The sequence below is a fragment of the Mus pahari genome, chromosome 22 (assembly GCF_900095145.1).
Source record: "Mus pahari chromosome 22, PAHARI_EIJ_v1.1, whole genome shotgun sequence".
Lineage (NCBI taxonomy): Eukaryota > Metazoa > Chordata > Mammalia > Rodentia > Muridae > Mus > Mus pahari.
In genome coordinates, this window is record NC_034611.1 from 20,655,505 (window position 1) to 20,669,184 (window position 13,680).

Consider the following 13,680-nt stretch of genomic DNA (forward strand, 5'->3'; position numbering starts at 1 on the left):
CCAGGGCAGGGCCTCAAGGAGCAAAGCATTTACTTCATCTTACAGCTCTCAGGTCAGCTGCTGTTACTGAGGGAGGCCAGGGCAGGGCCTCAAGGCAGGAACCTGGAGGCAGGAGCTGATGCAGAGACCCTGGAGGGGTGCTGCTTACTGGCTTGCCCTCTATGGCTTGCTCAGCCTGCACTCTTATCTTGCCAAGTGTAACCCCACCCACAGTGGGCCGGGTCCTTCCACATAGCCATTAACCAAGGAGATGCTTCTTAGGCTTGCCTGTGGCTGGACCTTATGGGCAGTTTCTCAGTTGTTTCTAAGATGACTGTAGCTCAGCAGTTCTCAACCTGTGGGTTGCAGGTCCCAAAGACCATTGGAAAACAGATATTTATGTTATGATTCATAACAGTAGCAACATTACAATTATGGAGTAGCATTGAAAATAATTTTGTGTTGGAGGTCAGACGGCATGAGGAACTGTACTAAAGGGTTGCAGTGTTAGGAAGGTTGAGACCCATCGCTCTAGCTCGCGTCACACTGACAAGACTAGTCAGCACAGATACTAAAGATTGTAGGTCTGTGTTTTCTGGAGATAGCAGTTAACTAGTTGCACTGCATTTTAAAATGTTCTACTTACATATTTATTTATTTGTTTATATTTGTGTGTGCAGGTTAGGGGATAAAACTCAAGATATTCATGGGGCTTGGTAGCAAGCACCTTTGCCTGCTGTGCCATTTTGACCACTCTGCATTTTTTTTTAATATATCATTTTTACTATAATAGTGTTGATGCATGAATAACTTTCACCTCAAAGGGAATAACAGATAGTTTATTCTGGAGCCAAATATGAGTGACCATACCTGGGAACAAAGATTTAGGTTACCCCAAGTTCCATGTTCCAAAAAGGAACCAGTTTCATGAAGTTTTTATAGTAACAGAACAAAGGAAGTCAGAAATCAAGGCACTTTAGAAATACATTGGAGCCATTAAGTAGGTAGTCACAGCAGGTGGAGAGGCCTCAGCTGTAGGCCGCAGATGCTGTCTGATGACGCTTACCCTTCTGCTTAGTGAAAACTAGGCTTTTATGAAGTTAATACATAGCGAGAAGTTTTATCTCCAGATGTTAGGTCCTACACAGATGGGGTTAAAGATAACCTAAGGAGCTGGGCACAGTGGTGCACTCCTTTAATCTCAGCATTCAGGAGCAGAGGCAGGTGGATCTCTGTGAGTTAGAGGCCATCCTGGCCTACATAATGAGTTCCAGGACAGCCAGGTCTATGTAGAGAGACCCTATCTCAAAAACAAACAAACAAAACAAAAAATAAAAAGCCTAAAATGTAATTAGATTCTGCAGTCATTGAAGTTCTAGTCAGTAAATTTGCCTTGTGGAAGGTTCAATTTGAAAATGTTCCTTTTTTTCCTAGGAACTTGTATTCACAGAAGTTATCTTAGAAATCTTTTTGTCTGGAGAGATGGCTCAATGGTTAAGAGTACTGGCTGTTCTTCCAGAGGACCCAGGTTCAATTCCCAGCACCCACATACAGCTCACAAGTGTCTGTAACTCCTCCTGTTTAAGGGGATCCGAAGCCTTCACACAGACATACATGCAGGCAAAACACCGAAGTGCATAAGAAAACAAAACAACAGAAATCTTTTTGTTAGTGCGTTTAGAACTCACTCACTCCAGGCTGGAGAGATGGCTCAGTGGTTAAGAGCACTGACTGCTCTTCTGAAGGTCCTGAGTTCAAATCTCAGCAACCACATGGTGGCTTACAACTATTCGTAATGAGATCTGATCCCCTTTTCTGGTGCATCTGAAGATAGCTGCAGTGTACTTATTTATAATAATAAATAAATCTTTGGGCCAGAGCATCCATCCCTGGCTCCTCAGTCCTTACATTCTTGCTCCACAGCAAAGGATAGCTTTGTCTCCACCGTGTAGCTTAGGCTGGTCTGAAAGCCAAGATCCTTCTGCTTCAGCCCCAGCTGGAATTGTAGATGCATGCCAGCATGCCTAGCTAGTTCACTCTCTAAAAGCTGATTCCACTGCATGAACATGTCAGTGTTTTATTAATGAATTTTTAAGTTATATGGGATCTAAAATGAGTACACATATGCCCCCCCCCATACATGAGAATGAATCCTCCCACCCACACACAAGAACGTGTTTGTGCACAGTACCTTGGAGCAGGATGCTGGTCACAAGGAATGTGCACTCATCGTTCTGGTAGGTAATGGTCAGCTGACCTTTGCAGAGGTTAGTACAGGTCTGTGCTCTCAATAGCATCGCTTGGGCGATGTATGTACCGTTTTGTGATGTTCAGCTGTATCTCCCCCACCCCCAAGTATCTGTGTATCCTTGCACCCCCCTTTTTTTTAAAGATTTATTTATTTACTTCATGTATGTGAGTACACTGTCGCTGTCTTCAGACACACTGGAAGAGGGCATCAGATCCCATTATGGATGGTTGTGAGCCACCATGTGGTTGCTGGGATTTGAACTCAGGACCTCTGGAAGAGTAGTCGGTGGTACTCTTATCCACTGAGCCATCTCTCCAGCCCCTCCTTGGCCCTTTGTAACTCATTCACTCTGTAGACCAGGTTGGCCTTGAACTCAGAGACCTACCTGCCTCTGGGATTAAAGGCATGTGCCACCACAGCCTGGTGATGTTCAACTGTATGTAAGTATATACTTAGACTTTTTGATATTTGATAGTTTAATAGTTAATGTGATTTTTGTTGTATTTTTAAATTTAAATTTTTTACTATTTAGATTTTCCAGTTATTTGAGTCAGACATGGCGATACACTCTTATACCAGCATTAGGGGGACTGAAGAAAGCTTTGGGTCAACCTGAGCTATATAGCAAGATCCCACCCCTAAATATTCATGAAATATGCTTCTTGTGTGTGTTGTCTGTATGTGTGCTTTTTCTGAGCTTGTTGAGAATAAGCTGCTGACATTATGTTTGCCCTCGTCACCCTCAAGCCTTCAGGGTATGATTTGTAGACAAACTGTAGAGCCTTCTGCATGTGGTTATGCTCTTTAATAATAAATAGGTTCTGGGTTTACACATAAGGCTCTGAGGTTGTGAACATGGTGTTGCAAAGCTCTCTGTAAGTCTGATTCCAGGGGATTGGGTGTTCTCTTCTGACCTCTGCAGGCACTGGGCTTGCACATGGGGTAGACAGTACTCATACACATAAAATGAAAATAAAGTAAATCTAAAAACAATTTAAAATAGGCTTTCTAGAGTGGCCTTGCCTCTTCCACCATTTGAAGACATAGGACACTGAGCCATGGATACAGCCTTTTCTAGATACTTCATATTCCAGCCCAGTGCCTTGATTTTGGAGTCTCTAGTCTCCAGGTTAGCAGGAAATAAAATTTTGTTGTTCATAAGCTATCTAGTTTGTGGTATTTTGTTATACAACTTGAATGTATCAAGATAGTGTTACTGGTAAACCCTTTTCCTTGTTAGTCCAGGATTATGTGCCTAATCTTGTTGCCTTGCCTTTAAGTCTGTCTGTCTGTCTGTCTGTCTGTCTGTCTGTCTGTCTGTCTCTCTCTCTCTTTCTCTCTTAACTCTAACTCTCTAATTTTTTTGTGTTTCTGAGGCAGGGCCTTATTTTGTAGTCTTGGCTGGCCTGAACCTTGCTGAGTAGACAAGGTTGGTTTTGAAGAGTTCTGCCTGTCTTTGCCTCCTGAGTACTGTGATCACCACCACATCCAGCCTTTCTGCCATATTTTTATCTTTTGTTTTTTTACATTGATTCGCGGTGTGTGTGTGTGTGTGTTTTGTCAGTGTATATATCTGTGAACCACTTATGAGCAGTGTCCACAGAGGCTAGAGAGGGCATCAGACCCCTGGAACTGGGGTTGCAGTCAGCTGTTAGCCATCATATGGGTGCTAGGACTTGAATCCAGGTCCTCTGGAAGAGCACCCAGTGCTCTTAATTGCTGAGCCATCTCCCCATCTTCTCCACCTCATTTTTTGAGAAAAGTTTTTCTTTTTTTCATTGAACTTGGAGTCAGCATTTTAGCCAGTGAGTCCCTGGGATCCCCTCTTCCCCGATTCTTCACCCTCTGCTGCAGGGCTGGGTTGTTACATCTTCTGGAGAGCCTGGCTCAGGCGCTCATGATTCCACCCCCTGTGCTATCCACTCAGATAAATAGTACAGGTCCAGCTCATGGAAACTGTTGTCTAACTTCATGATTTATTTCTCATAGAAAATTAAGAACTAAGGAGGTTATTCTTTGTGAAGGTTGAGGTTGGCGGCTAGATAGTTTTCATGATTTTGGAAGTGTATATAGAGTTATTTTCCAGTGAGAGGAAATGGAATACATCTATTATAAAGACCCCATTGAAGATAATTCTCCCTAACTTTTAGTTCCCTGGATAAAGAAGCTTTTAAAACAATCTATGTGTAGGGACTGTTGGAATGTTTTGCTGTGGATGCAAGCAAATATATTTATTAAACCTTGCTCTGGGATCAGTCTTGTTGAGAAAAGGGCTGTGATCATTCAGATATTGGCCTCTCCTGTTTTCCCTTCCAGCTCATTTTGAAGTTCGTGTATGGTTGAAGCTACTAGTTAGGAGTACCCAGAACTCTTCAAGAGCCTGGAGTACCACCTTTTCTCTTATGTATAGAGCATTACCACCTTTTAGATGGATGAGGCTTGCATGGAGAAAGGCAGTAGTTAGGTGACATTCATATTAATCAGTCGTTCCTAATTCACGTGTGTGGATACCCTCTCTCTGCATCCCAGTGCTTAGAAAACTCCACTGAGGTGGGCTTTCTGCTCAAGGCACAGTTTAAAAAATATTTAAAAAGTAAACTTTAGGGCCAGTAAGATGACTGAGTGGACTGGATAGGCTGTTTGCTCCCTGACCCCCTGTGGTGGGAGGAGAGACTCGACTCCTGAAAGTTGTCATCTGACCTCCATGTGTGCATGTATGTATAGACAATAAACAAAATGAAGTAAAATAAACCGTTTTTAAAAAGTGAATTGCATGTATCATGTGTGATGTCATAGGATACTTATAGTAAAATGGTTACTGTAGTGAAGCAAATTAACATATTTATCATCTCAGTTAATTCTTATGACAAAGCAACTGAAATCTATTTATTCAACAAATCTCTCATACAGTAGCTTTATTAACTAGTTCTCATATTGTAGATTAGTTCTTTACACTAATTGACCGTACATGATTAACTTGTCTCTTGAGACAGTGCCTCGTAGCTCCGACTGGCCTCAAGCTCACTGTGTAACTGGTCTTGCCTCTGCCTCTCAAGTACTAGAATTACAAGCTGTACCACCATGTCTAACATCAGTGGCTTTTATTTGTATTTCGCTAATGATTAATGATGTTGAGCATATGTTCATGACCTCTTCCATATTTTTATTTTTATTTTTGGAAAATGTCTGTTTAGCTCTTTAGTCCTTTTTAAAATTTAATTTTTTTTTTTTTTTTTTTTTTTTAGTTGAGCTGGGTTTAAACCCCAGGGCTGCCAGAATTTCAGACACTTGTTGTACTACTGAGTCACGCCCCCAGTCTGGGTTATTTATTTTGAAGCCTCAATAGCTGTAAAACCAGAAGGGCCTTCCTTGTACAGCCTCCCCCCTGTCCCCACACCTCTCTGGTGGGAGGTTTCCCAGCTGAAACACCTATCTGAAGGCTTCATGCATGGATTCTGTTTATTCAGTTCCTCACCAGCCTCAGTGTTAGAGAAGCCACTCTAGTCCTCTTAATCCTATGAGGCTGACCTGCACACCCGTCACTGGTTGCTTACTGAATTCCTGTGTTGCCTTTGTGAGAAGGCCCCTAAGTGTGTGTGACTAGTGAACTGTGATCCATCTCGATTTACAGTGTCAGGTGTCATGTGTCTTAATGTTAGAGCAGAAATTCTTTTACCGTCAGCTGGATGAATTGGAGGCATTTAAAATTTGAGGGACATTTGTGACATTGGTTGGCATTTTTCTAAGTGGAGTGCACTTTTTCTCATCGTTTTGCCGTGTTACTCATACTTTCTGAATCCTTGCTAATAAAACTTTATAAGACTTGTTATCCAAGTGGTCTTTCAGAAAAACCTTTTCCTTCCCTAGCAATCGGTTTAGACTTGTTCACTTGCTTTGAATCTGCTTTTGTGAGCACCAATGTGGGAAAAGTGAAATTATAGTATTCAAAGATCTCTCTGACCACCAAAGAATCAGAGTGTCGATCTGCAGAAGATAAAAAGGCAGTTCAGTTCAACACGTCTTAGTAGCCAGTGTTCATGCAAATTCCGAGAGTTTATTTTAGGTATATACAGGCACAGCACAACTTGGAAAAAGTATTCCTGGTATAATTAGCTTAATCCCTTGTGCACAACAAAGCTCAAGACACAATTATATCGAAACTCTTTCCATGTAAGGTACAAACGACATCTATAAAATAGGCTCTGTATTAATTGAGAAAACAGCCTGGACATGGGGTCTGGGGGAAGATAGCCTTATAGATTGATTGATACAAACAAACTCCAGATAAGGGACTGGGGCAGTCTGGTGTCCTTTCAACACAAAGGTCACCAGGCTATTACCCACCTTTGGTCCCAGCCTTCTCGGGGCCAAAGACGACTCTGTGTGTTTAATCCCCCAGTGCTTACTTATCTGTGAGCACAAAGACTTGCATACCTCCTACAGAAATAGATTAATCTTGCTTTTTAGTTTATTTGCTTTTTCATGAGGTCTCCGACTTGTAATCTCCCTGTCTCGGCCTCCCAAGGTGCTTGAATTACAGGTGTGCACCATTTCTTCCAGCTTCAATATTTCTTTTTAAAAATTTGAGACAGGATCTCACTGTTTAGCCTGAGCTGGCCTTGAAGTTTTGATCCATCTGTGTCTCTGCTAGGGCTGTAGTATATACCCCCAAACCTGACACAACTCTGTTTTATACTGTCTTCTCTTGTCATTCATTTGATCTTTTTATTTGTTTTTGGGGAGCTTGACCCCAGAGCTATCAGGAATGCAGGTTTTTCCACTTTCAAGATTGAGTCAGAAGCCGCTTGTGAACTGAAGTCTTGCAGTTGAATTAGCCTGAAAAACGATCTTTACACAATACACAGTAACTTAGAACAGGCACTAGCCTGCTCTCAACCCTTTGTTTTTCTGTCACCATCTTACTTGTAGCACAGACTGACCTTGGATTTGTTGTAATCCTCCTGCCTCAGCTTCCTGAAGTCAGTTACACAGGGGCCAGTCTCAAAGTCCCCTTGCAGATGGAGAGCCACATAGAGGGTTGATATGCCATGTCTCAGGAGCACAGTAGTGCTTCCTAGGGTCACTGCCAAATTGGGCATTAGTTTCATGTAGTCAGGGTTCACAGATAAGGGCTGGATAATTAGCCTATCAGTGCCACTCTGTAGCTAGCTAATTAGCATATCAACAATTGCTTTGGGGTTGGCTCACATCTGAGCTGCCTATCATTGGCTCCTGTCTTGCAAACACTACATTATTCCAAGCTGCACAAAATTATGTTCCTAAAAGTGAGAAAACAGGGGAGATATAGAAAGTATGGTGCAGATATGTCAGACAAATGCCTCCTTGTCCTTAGGGTTGAGAAAAGGAATTCTGTTCTGAGATTGCCTTTTATTTCATAGAACTTAGAGGTAGAGTACTATATTTAGGAGTATCTGTGTTGGCTCCCAAGTATCAGCACAATAGGAATTACAGACTATGTATTTTTGTCTAACGCATTCTTTTTAAGTGTACTATGTTAATATTTAGAAATCTACTTTTCTTTTTGCATGTGTACATTGCATGCTGTACATTCATATTTATATGTCTGAGGGAACCTGTATGGGTGGCTGCATGTGTACAGAGGCTAGAATTGGTGTTCTGTCTTCTTCCATTATTGATCTCTGCTTTATTTACTGAGACAAGGTCTCCGACTAAACCTGGAATTCTCAGACTGGGCTAATCTAAGCTAGCCAGTTACCCTGGGGATGCCCTGTCTTTACTTCCTGAATTTAGGGATTAGAGGTAGGTGGCCATGCCAATCCAGTTTTTGTTTTGTTTTGCTTTTAAAGACAAAGTTTCTTTATGTAGCCCTGGCTGTCCTGCAACTGGCCTCAAAGAGCTCTGCCTGCCTCTGCTAGGATTAAAAGCATGCATATATGGGGGTTGGGGAACTGAACTCTGGTTCTCATGCTTGAATGATAGGTATGTTATTGTCTGAGCCATTTCAGCAGCCTATGTTGTCTCTTGACGAAAGGTCTTGTTATATATAGCCCAGTCTAGCCTTGAACTTGTGCTCTCCCATCCCTGGGCATGTAAGCCACTACACCAAGCTTTTATTCCTTTGTTTGTTTGTTTGTTTGTTTGTGTCCAAGCCCAAACCCGCTCAGTCAGTCAACAGGTCTCCAGTGCAGGAGTGAGGATTAAAAAGAAAAAAGACAGTTAGACAACATTGTAGTGCGACCCCAGTCAATTCTGAGACTGAAGGCAACTTTTTATTTTCCAACCTACTTTTTATACCATTTTAATTACATGCAAGTATTTTGGGCAAGCTGTACTGTAAGGAACTAACAAAGCAGCAAGCGAAGTCCCATGATTACTCCCCTGACAGTTGTTAAAAAGGGCTTGTCATAATGGGACTTGAGCCCACTTCCTTGTCCAAGCCCAAAATCTTGCCTGAAGCCTAGTTCCACCCTAAGACTAAGATTCCCGCCTTACCTACTTCCCTATTACAGCCTAAAGTTAGATTCTTGTCGAAACTTACTTCCTTATTATGCCCTAGTGTCAGATTCCTGTCTGAAGCCCATTTCCTTGTCCTTGGCCAATGTCAAACTCCTGCCAAGCGGTACCCCAAAAGGCTTTCCACATGTTTGTTTTACTTTTTGAACAGATAATGCATTTAAAGCTTGCAGCATTTTGCTAGGCTCATTGATCTTGTTTGTACATGTTTATTGTCTAGCACTCAGGATAATCATGAGTTGGAGGCTAGCCTGGGCTACATTGAGAATTTGAGCTATATAGGGAGACTGTCTCAAATCAACAGCAAACAGCTCCAACAAAGTGAGCATTCAGTAAGTTTAGTTTGCTTCTTGGTTAAAGAAATGAAAACAAAGTAAATAACTTTAGGGGCTGAGTTGTAGATCAGGGGTCCAGCATGTGGCCAGCAATCATAAAAGACCTCCTGCACCAGGAGACATCTTTGTAGCATTTCTGTGCACTCCTGCTTTCTACCAAGCAGCTGTATCTAGATGTACCTTTGTATTTTTGGGGTGTTGTGCTGAGCTCAGGACCATTGGTATAGGTTTGATTATTTGTTGTATAGAGTTGCTCTTCCTAAACAGTATTTGCTCATTTGCATGTGGCTGCGGCTTTGGGGGTTGGTTTTGCCTTCCACCATGTGAGCCCCAGGGATCAAAGTCAGGTCGTCGGCCTTGGCAGCATGCTTTCACCAGATGAACTATCTTGCCGGTCTTTGACTGAATCAAATGTGTTCAGGTTGCGTTTTATTTACTATTTCTTTAGTTTTGAGGCGCTGGAGATTAAAGCCGGGGCCTTGAACATGTTAAGCACTTGCTGCCCCTCACGTCTTTCGTATGTTCCAAGTAATCCCCCATCTGGACAAACACGCCATGAGAAAATGAGTTTGTTTTGTTTTCATGATGATTACATGCTTCAGACTAGCATTAAACATGAAAATTCATAGCTAGATTAAGTATTCCTTTTCATAGTCCATGTTGTGTGATTAAGATAAACAAAACATATTGCTTTAATAGAAACATGATTTTGTTCGTACATGATCATGCCATTTCTCACCATTAATTTTTACGCATGATAAAGCAGGATAGTATATTTATATACGATACAGGTAGAGTAATAACACATGTTTATTTGTTTTTTATACCTAGTATTCAGTAAAAATTTGTCCTTGAATAACAAAATTATGCAGAGGATACTGTACGCTGGAAATGAAGAGGAAGCTTAGCTTTACTGCAGTCTGAGCTGGTGTAACCTAACTAGCTAGAGGATATGCAATTCCTGATTGACAGCAGGACCAGCAGTATGCAGATTTTGTAAGGGAGAACACCCAGCTCAGAAACAGTGATTAGAGCTTTGTCAGGAACCACTCCGTTCACCCCTGGTGTCTTGTATTTTTCGGTCTACTAGATTTGTAAACAAATAACACAGAACAGTACCTCTTTTGTTTGTATTAAAGTGACTCTGCAGTGCTCTTTCAGCCCCTCTGCCAGCATACATGTGTGGAAATGTGATATTCTCACTAAATTAGCTCATTTTAAGCTGTGGTTCCTGCTTATCTCTAGACCTTTGTGCATTAAATCCTATCTGGAGCTGCTCCCTGTATACACAGTGTGTCTTGCTTGTGCTTTCCTGTCTTCTGTGAGAAGCTAGCTTTATGTAGGTCAGGCTTGGCTTAAGCGGCTTTCCCGAACCTGCGTAAGTCAGCTTAAGCTGGAGGAATTTTAATAAGCCCTCCCCTGTAGGCGTGGGCCTAAATGAGGCTAGCCTAGTTAAGCCTGATCTTTCTGTTTGTGAAAAGAGCTGAGCAGAGCTGAAGGCTGCATGGTGGTTTCAGGAACGGCCTACTTAATTCCAAAAGAACAATGGTAGGAAAGGCTAGATCTTCCAATTTTACCTTATCTGAAAAGCTTGATTTGCTAAACCTTGTGAAGCCATATGTAAAAATTCTCGAAGAGCACACTAATAAAAATTCAGTAATAGTGGAAAAGAATAGATGTTGGGAGGTCATAGCAGTTAACTATAATGCGATTGGAGTAGACCGCCCTCCTCGTACAGCTCAGGGCCTACGCAGCCTTTACAAAAGGCTCAAAGAATATGCCAAACAGGAGCTATTGCAGCAAAAGGAGGCCCAGTCAGAGTTTAAAAGCAATATCTCCGAGCCAACCAAGAAAGTTATGGAGATGATTCCCCAGATTTCCAGCTTTTGCCTGGTAAGAGACAGGAACCACATACAAAGGTAAGCTTTATTTTATTTTGTTGTGGGAATTATGGCGCCTCCTATCTCTTGGGCTCTGGCTTAGCTGTGCTAGACATGTGCATAGCAAGCGTCCCCACAAGGGGAGCCGTGAACAGTGTCTTTGTTTTTCTTCCTTAAAAAAAAAAAAAAAAAAAGAGTAAAGCTCTGAGGAGTTTCCTGTGAGGTTAGATTCAGCTACTTTGCCTCTCATCCTGCCGTTTCTACAAGTAAAGGCAGAATTAATGGGGTAAAGCTTGTGACATCACTAAGGAAACTTTAAAGACATATAGTGTATAAAATAGCATATATTGTATAAAATAATGGGTTTTATTATGACATTTTTACACTTATTATATACTTTGATTATATCTCATAAACTTGTAAGCCTTAAAATTAGATTATTTGCTTCTGTGAGAAATTATTCTTTTTAACGATTACATGTCATTGAAATGTTTAAAAAAATTTTTTTTACATAAAATTTATATGAAGTTAATAGTTTTGGGAGCAAATGGGAACTTTGTTTTTTTTTTTTTTTTGAATTATTACTGTGTATATTTCCTGAATATGTACTAAAGTAACAAAACTTAAAATCAAACTCTTTGATAACATGATTGATTGTATGTGAAGACTGTTTTGTTTCTCTAGTGTATTTGAAGTTGATAAGATAGAAACATTAACGAAAGGAGCTTAATACCTAATTAAGAGGTTCGGGTTACGTAACAGAATAAAGTGTGATTGATTACTGGTCTAGTTTCACTGTGATATTGGGTGATAGGGAAGGGTAAACTTTCTCATACTGCTCTCTGTAAGTTAAGACTCAGCTTTAATAAGGGCAACCTGAAATAGGGATTGAGGACAGTTTTGGGTTAGGTATGATTGTTTGCCTGAAAATCTTAAAAGCTGTTACCTGTGATCAACTTAAATGTAGTTCTTGACATAAGATAAAAGTGGCAGCTCCTTTCTTTTCTACTGACTCACTTAGGGTACTTTACACACTGCCAATGCTTTGTTAGTGACGGCCTTTCAAACCAAGATTCATTGTGCTTTGTTGCTCAGGAGAGAGGTGTCACAGAAGCAAAACTGCTGATTACCTGTGGGACTTTGTGAAGTTAGGGGAGAAAACATTTTAGCTCAAACTGTCTGTTGTTTTGGTAACATTAAAAAATATTTTTTAGTGTTTTACCCTATACTGCTTATTTTTATGTGATAGCATAGATTAAAAAAAAAAAAAAAGCACTGCATCTAGGAATTCAGGACATGGCTGTGCAGGGGTTAGTTCTTCCGACCACTGCAAGACATTTTCACTGTGATGGCAGTGAGATTCTATTGGGTAATCTATTGATGGGTGATCTCCACAGTCAAAGTGTTGCCACTGGACTGCTTGGTTTGAATTTTGCCCTTTTCAAAAATAGCCTGAAGAAACATGGCTTTTGTTTTCACTGGTATAAAACTATACCTTTTGGGTATTAAATTTAGATTTTTATAATTTGGAAATGATACATAGATACTGTGATTTTTAGCTGATGACATATTTAAAATATACAGTGAGTACAGAAGGGCACATAAGTAGGTACCTGCTTAATTTTGATCAACATATCTCTCTCTGCCTCTCTGTTTCTCTGTCTCACACACACACATACACACACACACATACACAGAGATACAGACACACAGACAGACACACACACACAGGTTTTTGACACACCAACATTTCTCTGGTAGAAATGAGTTAGCTGATTTGTATATTTCTAGATCTGTTGTTGAAATAGCACTGTTTATTAGGTTTTAAAAAGGAAGAATATAAAAATATATGCCACTTATGTTAGTATCTACATTGATATTTTTTGCTAGCTCTTTCATTTAATAAATTTATGTATTTATCTCAGCTATGTATATATTTACCTGAGATAATCTCAAATCCTAATTATCCCGAAAGTTTTTAAATCTATTTGATTATATTTTTATACAAATATTACTATTAATTTGATTAGACACTCTACTAGGAAATTTTCCTGCATATTATATATTTTTAAAAAATATCTATTTTAATATTTTCTAACTTTACAACTTAGAATAATTTTTAAAATGTTTATTTATTTATTTTATTTATGTGAGTACACTGTAGCTGTCTTCAGACACACCAGAAGAGGGCATTGAATCCCATTTTAGATAGTTGTGAGCCATCATGTGGTTGCTGGGAATTGAACTCAGGACCTCTGGAAAAGCAGTCGATGCTCTTAACCACTGAGCCATCTCTCTAACCCCCTTTCAAAAATTTTTATGTCTCAAAAACTAGATAGTAGTTTATGTTTTATAATCTTTTTGATCCTCTAAATTTATTTATATTTTTAGTTTGTAGAAATTTTTACTTCTGTTCATCTTTTTTGAGATATTCTTTCTAATGTTATGTTTTATTACTTAGAATGTTTCACCAAAATGGAATGAATAATCTAGGTATAAGCATATTTTTAAGTTGTATGAGAGTATAATGCCTATATTTATATGCTACATACTATTTGCAGTAAAATTATGAAGATAATTAAAACAATTTTTATTTATAGTTTTAATCTTTTATTTATAGTTTTAACCTTTTCTTTCTTTCTTTCTTTCTTTCTTTCTTTCTTTCTTTCTTTCTTTCTTTCTTTCTTTCTTTCTTTCTTTCTTTCTTTCTTTCTTTTTTTTTGAGACAGGGTTTCTCTGT

At 39.8% G+C, this 13,680-nt stretch overlaps 2 protein-coding genes across 2 annotated transcripts in view; both read left to right on the forward strand.

The window, feature by feature from the left end:
- Rad54b (RAD54 homolog B) overlaps positions 1 to 13,680 on the forward strand; it is a 68,298-nt gene that overhangs the window by 16,623 nt on the left and 37,995 nt on the right. The window lies entirely within an intron of this gene.
- Fsbp (fibrinogen silencer binding protein) overlaps positions 10,565 to 13,680 on the forward strand; it is a 5,099-nt gene continuing 1,983 nt past the window's right edge. The window contains exon 1 of the mRNA XM_021222232.2: positions 10,565 to 10,979. Coding sequence (XP_021077891.1) covers positions 10,606 to 10,979 — 374 coding nt within the window. The 5' untranslated portion in view covers positions 10,565 to 10,605. The remainder of the gene's footprint in view (positions 10,980 to 13,680) is intronic.